Source organism: Salmo salar, chromosome 02 (genome assembly GCF_965601325.2).
Source record: "Salmo salar chromosome 02, fSalSal1, whole genome shotgun sequence".
NCBI lineage: Eukaryota > Metazoa > Chordata > Actinopteri > Salmoniformes > Salmonidae > Salmo > Salmo salar.
In genome coordinates this window covers 99,526,751-99,546,085 of record NC_138292.1, presented here as the reverse complement: position 1 = coordinate 99,546,085, position 19,335 = coordinate 99,526,751, and the positions used below count along the sequence as shown (strand labels likewise).

Sequence of the window (19,335 nt, the reverse complement as noted above, 5' to 3'; positions counted from 1 at the left end):
TACCACGCTTAGATTCATAATGCCGTCTGAGTTTGAATTATTTGCAAACAGTGATATTTTCATTGCAACAAGACACTCTGGCTTGGCATTGGAGAAAGATGGTCAGATGAATGCATCTCTCTCTGTCCGTTCTTCCCTGAAACTTTGATTTTCATTATCCACCTTTCTTTTGCTACTTTTTGAGAGACGTGTTCTCTTGCTATCAAGCTAATTGTTCTGAACGAATGTTGACATTAATAAAGTAGTGTAGACTACATTAGGCTACGTAGACTTGTTTTAACCACCAATCAACACACAGAAAAATGTACAGAAAATTCTAATTGAATAAAGATATTGGTGATTTTTTTAACTTAATCTGATCAAAATTAGTCATTAATTCAGCCTATTCATTGATTCAGCCTATTCATTAATTCAGCCTATTCATTGATTCAGCCTATTCATTGATTCAGCCTATTAATTGTGCTAATATTATATGCTAATTATGTTCTGGTCTGCCGACTTTAACTCAGAAAAAAATTGTCCCGAAGCCAAACCTAGTTGGCGAACCCTGTTTTATAGTATGCCATGTCCTTTACTGGCCAACTGCTGTTATGTTTATGATATACTATGGTGTTGTGGCACTAGACTTTGACCAGATATTATTGCATCCAAAGATCAACTGTACCTAGAACATAGATACAGAGCCACTTGTCATCAGGAAGCTGCTCTCTCAGCACAACGGAAAATATCTCAATGACTTGACATGTTCTGGTTGTGAATTCAGGCTACAAGGTAAGAATCTTCCCAGGGATTATTGTAAAGTGTGTAGAGAAATTAAATGTATGGTGTTATTTTAGTATAGTGAATGACAGTAAAACACTCAGATCTAACAGTCCATTTCACCTGGGACAGTTATGTGACAGTTCAATCTTACAAAATGGCGCTAACTGGGCGTAGGCAAATCAAATTCAAAAACATATTGTTCATATATCGTATTATAGGATTCATATATCGTGATTATTTTACCATTTGTAAAAATGTTAATGTATGATAGTTCTAAATCATCTTTCAGATTATCAGAACATTTGTTGTTTTCTAAATTACAATGAGCTCCTCTTTCCTGTGTAATTTGGTTTAAAACCACTGAACATACTTTTCTTAACATTATTATTATGAACTGAATTCAGTAACAGCATAATAATATCATACCTGTTAAACAAAGCAACACACTAGAACGAGATAAATTATTAAAAGAGAAAGTGAGACATTATTATTATTAGTTCCACTACATGGAGAAAAGGAGAAAAATATTAAATCACCTGACTGTTGTATCTGTTAGTAAATGTTTTATTTCTAAGAGATAATTAATAAAATAGAACAATTGACCTTCAATAATAATTAGCTGTCACTGTGTTAACCACAACCAACATGTTGGATCTCTGTTTAGGGGTCAGTGCTCTAAAATGAGTATCTCGGGAGAGAGAAAGGAGGCGGTCCCTGCCTCTAAAATGAGTCTCTCTGGGGAACAAGACACCAAAGCTAAGAGGTGAGATGACAATTTTTGTTGTTTAAGATCATTGTTTCTAAAACATTATATCCACATTTTTTCACATTAGTTATTTGCAACAGAAACGATTGTTATGGGTACCTTCAGGTCTGTAAAATATTGTTGTTCTATAGAATTTATAGAATTTTAGCATGACACAATCATTTAGCCTACTCTTAAAACTTCTATGGGCTACGCGTCCCACCCGCGGTACACACTATCAACTGCCAGTGAAATATCAGAGCGACAAATTTGAAAACAACAAAATGTCATAATTCAAATTTCTCAAACATACTATTTTACACCATTTGAAAGATAAACATCTCCTTAATCTAACCACGTTGTCCGATTTCAAAAAGGCTTTACGGCGAAAGCATAAAGTTAGATTATGTTAGGACAGTACATAGACAAAACATTACACAAAGCCATTTTCAATGCAAGGACAGGCGTCACCAAAAGCAGAAAAACAGCTAAAATTATGCACTAACCTTTGACAATCTTCATCAGATGACACTCCTAGGACATTATGTTAGACAATACATTAATATTTTGTTCTATCAAGTTCATATTTATATCCAAAAACAGCATTTTACAGTGGCGCATGGTGTTCAGAAAATGTTTTCCCTCCAATCCTGCGGTGGATCAGCACAACAAATTAAAAAAATACTATTCATTAACGTTGATAAAATATTAAACTGTTATTCAAAGATTTATAGATTAACACCTCCTGAATTAAATCGCGTTGACAGATTTCAAAATAACTTTACTGGGAGAGCACACTTTGCAATAATCTGAGTACTGTGGTCAGAAAAAAACAGCAGGCAATTATAGACACCGGCCATCTTGGAGTCATCTAAACGCATAAATAGCATTATAAATATTCACTTACCTTTAATAATTTTCATCAGAAGGCACTTCCAGGAATCCCAGGTCCACAACAAATGTTGTTTTGTTCGATAAAGTTCATCATTTATGTCCAAATAACTCCATGTTGTTTGCACGTTCAGTAGGCTACTCAAAATGTACTACTCAAAATGCGCGCGAGGGAAACAGTGACGACGAAAGTCAAAAAAAGTTATATTTACGTTCGTTCAAACATATCAAACGTTGTATAGCATAAATCTTTAGGGCCTTGAGAATGTGAAACTTCAGTAATTTTCCAACCGGACGTTTGCATTGCCTTGAAAAATGGTTTGGAACACAAAAGGAGTTCTCACATGAACGCGCCCTATGAACTGATGTGATATTCAGGGCACCTGCATACCAGCGTTCTCCTTAAGTCTGTGTTTACCACAAACCGCTCAAACTACTTTCTAAGACTCTAGTGGAAGACTCTAGTGGAAGCCTTAGGAAGTGCTATTTGAGTCCTAACTCACTGTGTGTCAGAAAGGCAAGGACTTGAGAAAACTACAGGAACCAGATTTTCATTTCCTCGTTGGATTTCTCTCAGGGTTTTGCCTGCCATATGAGTTATGTTATACTCACAGACATCATTCAAACAGTTTTGGAAACTTTAGAGTGTTTTCTATCCAAATCTACTAATAATATGCATATCCTAGCTTTTGAGTTTGAGTAGGAGGCAGTTTAATATGGGCATGTATTTCATCCGAAAGTGACAATACTGCCCCCTAGCCCTATTAATTATTGCCTAATGTGTTGGCATGCATATCCTTTCGACTAATTCTGATTGTTGTTGCAAGCTGGATTTTGACAATATTTCCGTTATATCAACATCCTTACTCCTGTTTAACCTCTTGGCGTTCCCTAGGATAGGGGGCGCTAAAGCGATTTTTGAAATAAATTCGTGCCCATTTTAAACGGCCTCCTACTCAAACTCAGAAGCTAGGATATGCATATAATTAATACTTGTGGATAGAAAACACCCTAAAGTTTCTAAAACTGTTTGAATGGTGTCTCTGAGTATAACAGAACTCATATGGCAGTCAAAACCCCGAGACAGATCGAAACAGGAAGTGGAATTCTGAATTGCGAACTCAACTTCATCACGTTGCCTATTAATCACACCGTGAGCTATGGTTCATTGAGCACTTCCTATTGCTTCCACTAGATGTCCCCAGTCTTTACAAAGTGGTTTGAGTCTCCTACTGTTAAAACTGAATGAATGAGACGCTGTGGAACGTGGTCACACGGAGAGGGCCATAACCATTATGACACCGGCGCCCCTGGTTACCCTCCCCTTTCGAAACATTTTGAAACACAATGCAATCGTCCCCCTCGAATCTTATTGGCTCTCTTGTTGAAAAACGCCCTGAAGATTTATGTTATACAACGTTTGACATGTTTGAACGAACCTAAATGGGAAAAAAAAGCATTTTCTCGAAATGGCTGTCCCGCGGCCGACGGAGCATTTGAATCAGCCTTCAGACGCGCTAACAAGAACAAGCTCTTGGAACATAAAGGAGTAATTTTTTCGAAGTAAAATACATTTGTTGTGGACCTGGGATTCCTGGAAGGGCTTTCTGATGAAGACAACCAAAGGTAAGGGATTATTGACAATAGTATACAAGACTAGATGTGATATGCGATTGTTCCAAGATGGCGCTGACCTGTAACGTTAGCCTATTTTTCAGAGTATCGCATCCCCTTTCATCGCAAAGTATGATTACCCAGTAAAGTTAATTTGAACCTGTTAGGGCTAGGGGGCAGTATTGACACGGCCGGATAAAAAAATGTACCCGATTTAATCTGGTTACTACTCCTGCCCAGTAACTAGAATATGCATATAATTATTGGCTTTGGATAGAAAACACCCTAAAGTTTCTAAAACTGTTTGAATGGTGTCTGTGAGTATAACAGAACTCAAATGGCAGGCCAAAACCTGAGAAGATTCCATGCAGGAAGTGGCCTGTCTGACAAGTTGTGTTTCATCTTGGCTCTTTTTATTGAAGACTGAGGATCTTTGCTCTAACGTGACACTTCCTACAGCTCCCATAGGCTCTCAGAGCCCGGGAAAAAGCTGAACGATATCGAGGCAGCCTCTGGCTGAAACACATTATCGCTTTTGGCAAGTGGCCGATCAGCCCATAGTGCTCTGTAAATAACTTCACATCTTTGCCTATTAATCACACCGTGAGCTATGGTTCATTGAGCACTTCCTATTGCTTCCACTAGATGTCCCCAGTCTTTACAAAGTGGTTTGAGCCTTCTACTGTGGAAATTGACAGAATGACACGCTGTTGAAATTGGTCACAGGAGGAGGGCCATCACCATTATTGCGCCATTATTGCGGCCCTGTCTACCCCCTCCTTTGGAAACGTTTTGAAACACAATACAATCGTCCCCCTCGAATCTTATTGGCTCTCTTGTTGAAACAGGCCCTGAAGATTTATGTTATACAACGTTTGACATGTTTGAACTAACCTAAATGGGGGAGAAAAAAAATGTATTTTCGAAATGGCTGTCCCGCGGCCGACGAAGGTTTTGGTTCAGCCTTCAGACGCGCTAACAACAGCAAGCTAATGGAACATAAAGGATGGACTTTTTCGAACGAAAATACATTTGTGTGGACCTGGGATTCCTGGAAGTGCTTTCTGATGAAGACAACCAAAGGTAAGGGATTATTGACAATAGTATACAAGATTAGATGTGATATGCGATTGTTCCAAGATGGCGCAGAGCTGTATTTACTAGGTAATTTTCTGAGTATCGCATCCCCTTTTATCGCAAAGTGTGATTACCCAGTAAAGTTATTTTTAAATCTGGTATTACAGGTGCTTTCAAGAGATATTCATCTATAAATCTTAGAATGACAATATTACATTTTAAAAATGTTTTCGAATAGTAATTGAGTAAATTGTAGCACTTTTTCCCGGGATGCATTTGAGGGAAAATAGTTAGTCAACGTCACGCGCCGATGTCAAATGCTGTTTTTATATATAAATATGAACTTTATCGAACAAAAGAATGCATGCATTGTGTAACATGATGTCCTAGGTGTGTCATCTGATGAAGTTTGTAAAAGGTTAGTGCTGCATTTAGCTGTTTTTTGGGTATTTGTGATGCATGTGGTTGGTCGGAAAATGGCTATGTGGCTACTTTTACGATGTACTCCTCTAACATAATCTAATGTTTTGCTTTTCCTGTAAAGCCTTTTTGAAATCGGACAACGTGGGTCGATTCAGGAGAGGTGTATCAATAAAACGATATAATTTGAAAAAAAAAATGAAAAAAAAAATTATTACATTTTGTTACGCTAATGGCGATAGGATTTTTCGCTGGATGTGCCGTCTGCGTAGAGGTGGATTAGGGAATCACCCGCAGCAAAAGCGACATCGTTGATATATACAGAGAAAAGAGTCGGACCGAAAATTGAACCCTGTGGTACCCCAATAGAGACTGCCAGAGGTCCGGACAACAGGCCCTCCGATTTGACACACTGAACTCTGTCTGAGAAGTAGTTGATGAACGAGGCGAGGCAGTCATTTGAGAAACCAAGGCTGTTGAGTCTGCCGTTAAGAATACGGTGATTGACAGAGTCGAAAGCCTTGGACAGGTCGATGAAGACGCCTGTCTTTTATCGATGGCGGTTATGATATCGTTTAGTACCTTGAGCGTGGCTGAGGTGCACCCGTGACTAGCTCGGAAACCAGATTGCACAGCGGAGAAGCTACGGTGGGTTCGAAATGGTCAGTGATCTGTTTATTCATTTGACTTTCAAAGACTTTAGAAAGGCAGGGCAGGATGGATATAGGTCGAGTTTGGGTCTAGAGTGTTACCCCCTTTGAAGAGGGGGATGACCAAGCTTTCCAATCTTTAGGGATCTCGGACGATACAAAAAGAGAGGTTGAACAGACTGGTAATAGGGGTTGCAACAATGGCGGCGGATAATTTTAGAAAGAGAGGGTCCAGATTGTCTAGCCCAGCTAATTTGTACGGGTCCAGGTTTTGCAGCTCTTTCAGAATATCTGCTAACTGGATTTGGGTGAAGGAAAAGCTGGGGAGCCTTGGGCAAGTAGCTGCAGAGCGTGCAGAGCTGTCGGCCGGGGTTGGGGTAGCCAGGAGGAAAGCATGGCCAGCCGTGGAAAAATGCTTATTGAAATTTGCGATTTTCATGGATTTATCGGTGGTGACAGTGTGTCAATGGAATTTTCTATCCTAATGATAATAATTAACAATCAATAAGCTTTGACTTAATCCTAAAACAATGGGTTAAAAAGAATTAGGCAAAGACTCAGCATCTGCAAAAGGTTCGCACAGTTTATTCAGAGAACGTTCTGAAGAACATTACACAATGAGCTTCATTTTATGCCCCCTCTCGCTTACGCACACACCTACACACAAACAGTAGATATCCTACACACATACATACACACAAACAGTAGGTGAAATGTATCCCTCCCCTCACCACTGTTAATCACTACCCAGTGCTTGCCTGTTCCTTTCCCCAGAGATTAGAGGGACCTTGAAGGTTCCTCCCGGTTTTCTCAAGTCTCTCTAGGTCAGGTCAACCAGATGTCTACATTTCTCTCAGCTAATACACACACACACACACACACATTTCTCTCCCTGTCCGGCCTCTACTAGACCTTATGGGGGAGGTTACGTTCAGTACTTTAATTATTCATTACACATGCGACATAACTTCTAATTAGTAAACAGTTACGTTTCAGGTGTGGATTCTTTATTCATTTACCTTTATTATATAATTTCCTTATCACAGTGTTACCTAGCCTCTGTGCAATGGGCAGCTGGGAGGAGGTGCTCTTATTCTCCATGGACTTTACAGTGTCCCCCAAAACATTTTGGAGTTAGAGCTACAGGATACAAATTTATATTTGAAAAAGTTAGCCTTTGCTTTCCTGACTGACTGCTTGTATTGGTTCCTGACTTCCCTGAAAAGTTGCATATCGCGGGGACTATTCGATGCTAGTGCAGTCCGCCACAGGATGTTTTTGTGCTGGTCGAGGGCAGTCAGGTCTGGAGTGAACCAAGGGCTATATCTGTTCTTAGTTCTACATTTTTTGAAAGGGAGGTGCTTATTGAAGATGGTGATGAAATTACTTTTAAAGAATGACCAGGCATCCTCGACTGAAGGGTTGAGGTCCATATCCTTCCAGGATACCGGCCAAGTTGATTAGAATGGCCTGCTCGCAGAAGTGTTTTAGAGAGCATTTGACAGTGATGAGGGGTTGTCGTTTGACAGCGGAGTGAACCAAGGGCTATATCTGTTGTTAGTTCTACATTTTTTGAAAGGGGCATGCTTGTTTAAGAAGGACCAAGCATCCTCGACTGACGGGATGAGGTCAATATCCTTCCAGGATACCCGGGCCAGGTCGATTAGAAAAGGTTGCTCGCAGAAGTGTTTTAGGGAGCTTTTGACGGTGATGAGGTGTGGTCGTTTGACCTCAGACCCATAGCGGATGCAATGAGGCAGTGATCGCTGAGATCCTGATTGAAAACAGCAGAGGTGTATTTGGAGGGCAAGTTGGTCAGGATAATATCTATGAGGGTGCCCATGTTTTGCGGATTTAGGGTTGTACCTGGTGGGTTCCTAGATAATTTGTGTGAGATTGATGGCATCAATCTTAGGTTGTAGGACTGCCGGGGTGTTAAGCATATCCCATTTTAGGTCACCTAACAGAAAGAACTCTGAGGCTAGATGGGGGGCAATCAATTCACATATGGTGTCCAGGGCACAGCTGGGAGCTGAGGGGGGTCTATAACAGGCGGCAACAGTGAGAGACTTATTTCTGGAGAGATTAATTAAAAAAATTAGATGCTTGACCTGTTTGGGCATAGACCTGGAAGGTATGACAGAATGTTGCAGGCCATCTCTGCAGTAGATTGCATCTCCTCCCCTTTTGGCAGTTCTATCTTGACAGAAAATGTTGTAGTTGGGGATGGAAATCTCAGAATTTTTGGTGGCCTTCCTAAGCCAGGATTCAGACACGGCAAGGACATCAGGGTTGGCGGAGTGTGCTAAAGCAGTGAGTAAAACATACTTAGGGTGGAGGCTTCTGATGTTAACATGCATGAAACCAAGGCTTTTTCAGTTACAGAAGTCAACAAATGAGAGTACCTGGGGACACACAGGGCCTGGGTTAACCTCCACATCACCCGAGGAACTAAGGAGGAGTAGGATGAGGGTACGGCTAAAGGCTATCAAAACTGGTCGTCTGATGCATTGGGGACAGAGAATAAAAGGAGCAGATTTCTGGGCATGGTAGAATAGATTCAGGGCATAATGTACAGACAGGGGTATGGTTGGGTGAGGGTACAGTGGATGGAGTTACGTTGGCAGACCAGTCGTGGTGGAACGGCGGGCTCCGTGTCGACAAAGAGTCCAGGCCAGTTGGTCGAAAGAGGTATTGTAGTTGTAGTAATTTTGTTTGCTAGCCGGGAGATGCGCCTGGCTCGCAGCTACCTGGTGCTAGCTTTGGGACTGGAGCGTTAGCCACTTTAGCCACTCGGTAGCAGCTAGCTAGCAGCGATGATCCGATGCAAAGGTCCAGAGCTTACGCCAAGAATCCGGTGGAGTAGTGGATTCTAGCCGTGTTGGGGTAGAGTCCGGGAGGCATAAGCTGTGTAGCCGAGTGATCACTGCACAGGCCGAGAGGTGGGCTCAGAGCTAGCTTCGGGGCTGGGCCACTCGGTGGCAGCTAGCCAGCTGTGATGTTCAGTAGTAATGGTCCAGGGCTTACGGCAGGAATCCGGCATTGTAATGGAGAAAACAGTCCGATACTGGCAGGCTGGCAAGTATTATCCAGGCTAAAAGCGACTGGTGTCTGTGCAGAATGTTATGGTTGCTAGCAGTGGCTGACACTGACTAAATAGCTAGTAGCTAGTTAGCGGGTTAGTTTCTGATGGCTAGCTTCTGATGGAGGTTCTGGCTATAAGGTCTAAAAATAGCGGATCCATATCACATTGGGTGAGGCGGGTTTCCGGAAGGTATATTTAATTTAAAAATGGAAAAGAGATTTGAAATACATACAAAAAAAGACGAAAAATACAAAATGTACACAGGAGAACGACAAACCACGTCTGCACTGCTCCGCCATCTTGGTCATGTATAGAACCCTTTATAGGAGGTTAGGAAGTGTCTAAGTAGACAGTATATATAGAATATATATAGTACCCTTTATCGGAGGTTAGGAAGTGTCTGAGTATACAGTATATATAGAATATATATAGAACCCTTTATAGGAGGTTAGGAAGTGTCTGAGTATGCAGTATATATATATAGAATATATATAGAACCCTTTATAGGGCTCTTTGATCAGAACTCTAGAGGTTCTTCTTCGCTGAATTGATCTTCATTATATCCAAACACACTGGTGGTCAGGGAGGCTTCTCTTTGTCTAAACGATGGCCCACGTCAACTCTGGCGGACTTTTTTTACAATACAATACATTACAATGCATTAAAATACATTACAATACAACTTTGTCCATTAGTTACAGCAAACAACATAGGGTTGTTTGTCTCTTTTGCACCGTTCTTAACCCCCCACATAAGTGTAAAATGTATTTATTCTCAGCAATTCTACGACCAATTTTCTACTCTGAGACGCTATGTGGATATGGGCCCAGATCTGAAAATATTGTTGTAAAAAACTTAGAATGTTCTTTTAACATAATAAAAAATGAATATTACTAATGTAACCCCCTGTAAAGACTGGGTTTAGTTGTTTTGTGCCACTGTTCAGGAACTTCCCGCGTTCCCGTACAGAACTGTCCGCGTCCACGTACGGTGTGGCGCCAAGCATATTGTCCGGTTACGGGGATAGTTGGCTGAGGTGATCTTGGAGAATAACGATGTAGTTCGCCACAGTGTTGAGATGCCGAAGTTTATTGTTCAAATTTCTTTTTGCTTTACAGTCAGGAGCTGTATGACTGTAGCCAGGTCCTTTTCAATCTCTATCCTTGTTCAATTTGTGGTTCACCGGATTCGTCATCATCATCGAGACGAGGTACAGAGCGTCCTGCTAGCTAGCCAAGCTAGTCGGTACAGCTAGGTAAGCTAGCTAGCTACTCTACCAACAGCGTCCTAGTTATCCTATCCTAACATTATCACCGGCTGCCTGTATTTCTTGTGGACCGATGGAGCTCTCGGGTTGTTTCTTCCACCTGTTAAATCCCGTGGAGGGCTTCCCCCTCTCTCATTGACGGATGCTGGCTACCTTTGTCCGGTTCTCCTCTCTTCACTAGATTGACGGTAACTTTTGGGTTTAAACCCTCTGTGTCCAAGGACCAAACTTTTGAATATTATTTTCAGGGCACCTTAAGTAGGCTGGACACATTCCATTTTTAACAAAGCTTATTTTCTGATAAAAACAAGTTAATTGCATCCGCCATGGAGCCCAGTTTCATAACACTACCTTATGTCCGTAGTTATGAAGTCATCGTGAAAAAACAGGCCTTATTTCAAGCCATTTTTCACCCTGCCAGCTCCTATTAGTTCTATTGAGCACCATGGCACCAACTCTCCTTCTGAACGTTCTATTCCCAGCTCATTGTTCTGCGTCACAATGGCAGTTATGCTACTGTTATTAATGAGACCTGCCTTCATTGACCATTTCTAAAATGGTCACTCATTACTTTAGTTAGCTATATAACTCGTGTTAGGGTTGTGTTGCTTTAGGGAGAGCAAAAAAATTGTGACTATAGCAGGTATTGAACCCCGGGTAAATTATCACTAGTCAGAACCTCAACCCTAGTATACATGCATTATAAAAAATCATCTTAATATCTGATATTGCGAGTAAACAACCTCGGAGTAGAAAATACAAGAGTGCGTCTTCCAGCCCACTAATAAATTACATCATGCAACCATTGTGTTTAGCAAATTTACCTCAACATGCCACTCGAGAAGGCAGAGTGGGTCGATGCTGGTTGAAGAATTTGACTATGAATGTACTAGGAAAATATGTTTTTCTCGACCAGAGGTGACTGAATTAATGTTCAGGCTTATTGATAATCGTTATATTAAGGAAGTATAATTTCAAAATATGAGTATAAAAACAGATAATAATAAATATGAATCATCATTATATTACTTGACAGTAATCTGTTAAATGTTTTTTCAGTCCTTCCTCTTGTGTTAGCAGTGTGGAAAGGGACAGAAAGAAGCACACAGGAGTTTTCCTGTGAGGGGGAGTGGTGGTGTATCCACGGAGAAAACTATACTGATCTTCTGAAATGTCATATACATTTACATTTCAGTCATTTAGCAGACGCTCTTATCCAGAGCGACTTACGGTAGTGAACGCATACATTTCATTTCATGCATTTTTTTGTTTTGTTGTACTGGCCCCCCGTGGGAATGGAACACACAACCCTGGCATTGCACACACCATGCTGGCGTTGCAAACACCATGCTCTACCAACTGAGCCACAGAGAAGGCCCATTTGTAGTCTTATGATGCCATCTATTGGAATTATGTAGTAACTGCAGTAGTACTGAATAATGTCTAATTCCTTACTAAAGTATTAATTAATATAACATGTTCTAGTTCATTTTACCACTTACAACCATAAAATAACAATTCATAGCATAACAAACAATGAAATTGTCATAAACCAACAACACCGTACAATTAGTTAATTATATATATACTGCTCAAAAAAATAAAGGGAACACTAAAATAACACATCCTAGATCTGTATGGATGAAATAATCTTATTAAATACTTTTTTCTTTACATAGTTGAATGTGCTGACAACAAAATCACACAAAAATAATCAATGGAAATCCAATTTATCAACCCTTGGAGGTCTGGATTTGGAGTCACACTCAAAATTAAAGTGGAAAACCACACTACAGGCTGTTCCAACTTTGATGTAATGTCCTTAAAACAAGTCAAAATGAGGCTCAGTAGTGTGTGTGGCCTCCACGTGCCTGTATGACCTCCCTACAATGCCTGGGCATGCTCCTGATGAGGTGGCGGATGGTCTCCTGAGGGATCTCCTCCCAGACCTGGACTAAAGCATTCGCCAACTCCTGGACAGTCTGTGGTGCAACGTGGCGTTGGTGGATGGAGCGAGACATGATGTCCCAGATGTGCTCAATTGGATTCAGGTCTGGGGAACGGACAGGCCAGTCCATAGCATCAATGCCTTCCTCTTGCAGGAACTGCTGACACACTCCAGCCACATGAGGTCTAGCATTGTCTTGCATTAGGAGGAACCCAGGGCCAACCGCACCAGCATATGGTCTCACAAGGGGTCTGAGGATCTCATCTCGGTACCTAATGGCAGTCAGGCTACCTCTGGCGAGCACATGGAGGGCTGTGCGGCCCCCAAAGAAATGCCATCCCACACCATGACTGACCCACTGCCAAACCGGTCATGCTGGAGGATGTTGCAGGCAGCAGAACGTTCTCTACGGCGTCTCCAGACTCTGTCATGTCTGTCACATGTGCTCAGTGTGAACCTGCTTTCATCTGTGAAGAGCACAGGGCGCCAGTGGTGAATTTGCCAATCTTGGTGTTCTCTGGCAAATGCCAAACGTCCTGCACGGTGTTGGGCTGTAAGCACAACCCCCACCTGTGGATGTCAGGCCCTCATACCACCCTCATGGAGTCTGTTTCTGACCGTTTGAGCAGACACATGCACATTTGTGGCCTGCTGGAGGTCATTTTGCAGGGCTCTGGCAGTGCTTCTCCTGCTCCTCCTTGCACAAAGGTGAAGGTAGCGGTCCTGCTGCTGGGTTGTTGCCCTCCTACGGCCTCCTCCACGTCTCCTGATGTACTGGCCTGTCTCCTGGTAGCGCCTCCATGCTCTGGACACTACGCTGACAGACACAGCAAACCTTCTTGCCACAGTTTGCATTGATGTGCCATCCTGGATGAGCTGCACTACCTCAGCCACTTGCGTGGGTTGTAGACTTCGTCTCTTGCAACCACTAGAGTGAAAGCACCGCCAGCATTCAAAAGTGACCAAAACATCAGCCAGGAAGCATAGGAACTGAGAAGTGGTCTGTGGTCACCACCTGTAGAACCACTCCTTTATTGGGGGTGTCTTGCTAATTGCCTATAATTTCCACCTGTTGTCTATTCCATTTGCACAACAGCATGTGAAATGTATTGTCATTCAGTTTTGCTTCCTAAGTGGACAGTTTGATTTCACAGAAGTGTGATTGACTTGGAGTTACATTGTGTTGTTTAAGTGTTCCCTTTATTTTTTTGAGCAGTGTATATTAAACTACATTCATATATTCTTTAACTTCTTATCCCGTTAATGGGATCGATATGACAACAGCCAGTGAAAGTGCAGGTCGCCAAATTCAAACAACAGAAATCTCATAATTAAAATTCCTCAAACATACAAGTATTTTACACCATTTTAAACATAAACTTGTTGTTAATCCCACCACAGTGTCCGATTTCAAAAAGGCTTTACTACGAAAGCACACCAAACGATTATGTTAGGTCAGCAACTAGTCACAGAAAAACACAGCCATTTTTCCAGCCAAAGAGAGGAGTCACAAAAAGCAGAAATAGAGATAGAATTAATCACTAATCTTTGATGATCTTCATCAAATGACACTCATAGGACTTCATGTTACACAATACATGTATGTTTTGTTCGATAAAGTTCATATTTATATCCAAAAATCTCAGGTTACATTGGCGCGTTACGTTCAGTAACGTTTTGCTTCCAAAACATCCGGTGATTTTGCAGACAGCCACATCAATTTACAGAAATACTCATCATAAATGTTGATGAAAATACAAGTGTTATGCATGGAACTTTAGATAAACTTCTCCTTAACTTCTTAAGGTATATGGGGCAGTATTTTCACAGCCGGATAAAAAACGTACCCAATTTAATCTGGTTACTACTCCTGCCCAGAAACTAGAATATGCATATAATTAGTAGATTTGGATAGAAAACACACTAAAGTATCTAAAACTGTTTGAATGGTGTCTGTGAGTATAACAGAACTCATATGGGAGTCAAAAACCTGAGAAGATTCCATGCAGGAAGTGCTCTGTCTGACAATTTTTTGTCCTTCTGTTGCATCTCTATCGAATTTACAGCATCTCTGCTGTAACGTGACACTTCCTAAGGCTTCCATTGGCCCTCTAAACCCGCCAGAAAGTGGAATGGGGTGTCTCCTATCTCTGGGCAGATAACAGGAGCAGAGTTTGTAAGTGGTCAGCCTGGGGACATTTAGACTGGAGATGAGCGTGCACGAGAATTCTCAATTTTTTATTTCAGTCTTGGAATGAATACAACATTGCCCGGTTGGAATATTATCGCTATTTTATGAGAAAAAAAGCATAAAAATTGATTTTAAACAGCGTTTGACATGCTTCTAAGTACGGTAATGGAACATTTAGATTTTTTTTGTGTCGATATGCGTTACCCTTGGCGATGCGCGTTACCCTTTGGATAGTTACCTGAACGCATGAACAAAACGGCGGTATTTGGATATAACTATGGATTATTTGGAACCAAAACAACATTTGTTGTTGAAGTAGAAGTCCCGGGAGTGCATTCTGACGAAGAACAGCAAAGGTAATCCAATTGTTCTAATAGTAATTCTGAGTTTAGGTGACACCGAAGTTGGCGGATGTCAAAATAGCTAGCCGTGATGGCTGAGCTATGTACTCAGAATATTGCAAAATGTGCTTTCGCCGAAAAGCTATTTTAAAATCGGACATAGCGATTGCATAAAGGAGTACTGTATCTATAATTCTTAAAATAATTGTTATGTATTGTGTCAACGTTTATCGTGAGTAATTTAGTAAATTCACCGGAAGTTTTGGGTGGGTATGCTAGTTCTGAACATCACATGCTAATGTGAAAAGCTGGTTTTTGATATAAATATGAACTTGATTGAACAAAACATGCATGTATTGTATAACATAATGTCCTAGGAGTGTCATCTGATGAAGATCATCAAAGGTTAGTGCTGCATTTAGCTGTGTTTTGGGTTTTTGTGATGCATGCTAGTTGCTTAGAAAATGGCTGTGTGATTATTTTTTGGCTGCGTACTCTCCTAACATAATCTAATGTTTTGCTTTCGCTGTAAAGCCTTTTTGAAATCGGACAACGTGGTTCAATTCAGGAGAGGTGTATCTATAAAATGGTGTAAAATAGTCCTATGTTTGAGAAACAGAAATTATTAGATTTCTTTGAATTATGACATTTTGTGGTTTTAAATTTCGCGCTCTGATTTCTCACTGGCTGTTGAATAGGGACGATTTCGTCCCACATACCCGAGAGAGGTTAATGCAACCGCTGTGTCAGATTTCAAAAAAGCTTTACCGAAAAAGCACACCATGCAATAATCTGAGTTCGGCGCTCAGACACAAAAACAAGCCATACAATATATCCACCATGTTGGAGTCAACAGAAGTCAGAAATAGCATTATAAATATTCACTTACCTTTGATGATCTTCATCAGAATGCATTCCCAGGAATTCCAGTTCCACAATAAATGTTTGTTTTGTTCGATAAAGTCCATCCTTTATGTCCAAATACCTCCTTTTTGTTCAAGCCTTCAGTTCACAAATCCAAATTCACGACACGCAGGCCAGACGAAAACTAAAAAAATCCCATTACAATTCGTGGAAACATGTCAAACGATGTATAGAATCAATCTTTACGATGTTTTTATCATAGATCTTAACCTCTTACATCTAGACGTTCCGCTAGCGGAACACCTGCTCCAATATCCAATGATAGGCGTGGCGCGAATTACAAATTCCTCAAAAATACAAAAACTTCCATTTTTCAAACATATGACTATTTTACAGCATTTTAAAGACAAGACTCTCCTTTATCTAACCACACTGTCCGATTTCAAAAAGGCTTTACAGTGAAAGCAAAACATTAGATTATGTCAGCAGAGTACCCAGCCAGAAATAATCAGACACCCATTTTTCAAGCTAGCATATAATGTCACAAAAAACAAAACCACAGCTAAATGCAGCACTAACCTTTGATGATCTTCATCAGATGACAACCCTAGGACATTATGTTATACAATGCATGCATGTTTTGTTCAATCAAGTTCATATTTATATAAAAAAACAGCTTTTTTACATTAGCATGTGACGTTCAGAACTAGCATACCCCCCGCAAACTTCCGGGGAATTTACTAAATTACTCACGCTAAACGTTCACAAAAAACATAACAATTATTTTAAGAATTATAGATACAGAACTCCTCTATGCACTCGATATGTCCGATTTTAAAATAGCTTTTCGGTGAAAGCACATTTTGCAATATTCTCAGTAGATAGCCCGGCATCACAGGGCTAGCTATTTAGACACCCACCAAGTTTAGCCCTGACCAAACTCCGATTTACTATTAGAAAAGTTTGATTACCTTTGGTGTTCTTCGTCAGAATGCACTCCCAGGACTGCTACTTCAATAACAAATGTTGGTTTGGTTCAAAATAATCCATAGTTATATCCAAACAGCGGCGTTTTGTTCGTGCGTTCAAGACACTATCCGAAGTGTAAATAAGGGTCACGCGCACGACGCATTTGGTGACAAAAGATTTCTATATATTTCATTACCGTACTTCGAAGCATGTCAACCACTGTTTAAAATCAATTTTTATGCCATTTTTCTCGTAAAAAAGCGATATATTACGACATTTTTTATCCGGCTGTGCTGGATAGAGAGGAACCAGGCTATGAGGGGTGACCAGTCCTCTTCTGGCTGTGCTGGGTAGAGAGGAACCAGGCTCTGAGAGGTGGCCAGTCCTCTTCTGGCAGTGCTGGGTAGAGAGGAACCAGGCTATGAGGGGTGGCCAGTCCTCTTCTGGCTGTACTGGGTAGAGAGGAACCAGGCTATGAGGGGTGGCCAGTCCTCTTCTGGCTGTGCTGGGTAGAGAGGAACCAGGCTATGAGGGGTGGCCAGTCCTCTTCTGGCTGTGCTGGGTGGAGATTATAAGAGTACATGGCCATTAAGGCCAGATCGTTCTTCAAGATGTTCAAATGTTCCAAGATGACCAGCAGGGTGAAATAATAATCACAGTGGTTATAGAGGTTGCAACAGGTCAGCACCTCAGGAGTAAATGTCAGGTTGCTTTTCATAGTTGAGCATTCAGAGGTTGAGGGAGGGAGAAAGAGGGATGGATTGGGAGAGAGGGAGGGAGAGAGAGGGAGGGAGGGAGGGAGGGAGGGAGGGGGTTGAAACTACAGTTTCGGGGCAAGGTATCACGTCTGGTGGACAGGTCAGAGTTCATATCCTCAGTCAGACCAGTAGAAACTGGATCAGCAGCACAACAAGGTATCACGTCTAGTGGACAGGTCAGAGTTCATATCCTCAGTCAGACCAGTAGAAACTGGATCAGCAGCACAACAAGGTATCACGTCTGGTGAACAGGTCAGAGTTCATATCCTCAGTCAGACCAGTAGAAACTGGATCAGCAGCACAACAAGGTATCACGTCTGGTGGACAGGTCATAGTTCATATCCTTTTATGAAGAATTTTTTACGTTTATTCCCAAAATAAATATTAAGATGAACGCACTTATTCTAAATCACTCTGGATAAGAGCATCTGCTAAATCAGGGGTTCTCAATCCGGGGTCTGTGGAGGTACTGCAGGGGCTCCACGGCACCCTGACTGTACTCGTTGCAATGTAACACATTTGATAGAATTTTCACATGACACGACCACTTTTCCTACTCTTAATTATTGCCTAATATAATGGAATGCATATTTTCTTTACCAATTCTGATCGTTGTTACAATAAGAATTTTGACAATATTCCTGTTATATGAACACACTCTTCACACCCGTTTAACAGCTCTAAATAGCTTTAGCATAGTAGTCATCAAGTCCCTTGCCAATAATGTTGCCTACAACGTTGCATACAATGTTCATTTTCATCGAACACAGATTACGCCCGAGATGCCTTCAATTTGCCTAATTTATAGCCATGCCCAATTTAGGATTATTTTTTAACAACGTGATGTTGCGCTCCAAAGGGATATCTTGAAATAACATGATGTAGATAATTAAATAATCAAAAGAAAAACGTGTTTATTTTACACTCTTAGAAAAGAAGGTTCCTTATAGAACCAAAAAGGCTTCTATCACTTCCTTAATATATGGAATCACTAAAAGTGATATATATTTTTGGGTTCAGTGAAGAAGAACCTCTAGAGTTCTGATCAACGAATGGTGATTGTTTTGAGGATGTGAACCCAGCAACCCTCCAGTGGTCAGATCAATTCCTCCTGTTTTTTCCAGCGCCCGGCCCGGGATATAAACCAGCCACCTTTCGACCACAGCTCCAACTCCTGCCACAGCTCCAACTCATTAGCCACTGGGTGAAAACCTGAGTTAATCTTCAGAAATTAGCATATATTAATCGGCCAAAATGAAGACAAAATGCTTTGGAGACATACATGGTATCACTTGTTATACATAAGTATTATACATAAATCATTGCCAAAAGCACAAAAGCACGTCTGGTGTTCAACCTTCCTAAGTTCTCTCACGTCACCCCGCTCCTCCGCTCTCTCCACTGGCTTCCAGTTGAAGCTCGCATCCGCTACAAGACCATGGTGCTTGCCTACGGAGCTGTGAGGGGAACGGCACCTCCGTACCTTCAGGCTTTGATCAGGCCCTACACCCAAACAAGGGCACTGCGTTCATCCACCTCTGGCCTGCTCGCCTCCCTACCTCTGAGGAAGCACAGTTCCCGCTCAGCCCAGTCCAAACTGTTCGCTGCTCTGGCACCCCAATGGTGGAACAAGCTCCCTCACGACGCCAGGACAGCGGAGTCAATCACCACCTTCCGGAGACACCTGAAACCCCACCTCTTTAAGGAATACCTGGGATAGGATAAAGTAATCCTTCTAACCCCCCCCCCCCCC

At 41.5% G+C, this 19,335-nt stretch overlaps 1 protein-coding gene across 2 annotated transcripts in view; it reads left to right on the top strand.

Moving 5' to 3' along the window:
• Nucleotides 1–648: 648 nt before the first annotated feature.
• Nucleotides 649–19,335, top strand: part of LOC145863938 (uncharacterized) — a 44,730-nt gene continuing 26,043 nt past the window's right edge. For both annotated transcript variants that reach the window (XM_082968484.1, XM_082968482.1), the window contains exons 1-2: nucleotides 649–771; nucleotides 1,427–1,525. In XM_082968484.1, the coding sequence (XP_082824610.1) occupies nucleotides 1,443–1,525 (83 nt within the window). In that variant the 5' untranslated portion in view covers nucleotides 649–771; nucleotides 1,427–1,442. The remainder of the gene's footprint in view (nucleotides 772–1,426; nucleotides 1,526–19,335) is intronic.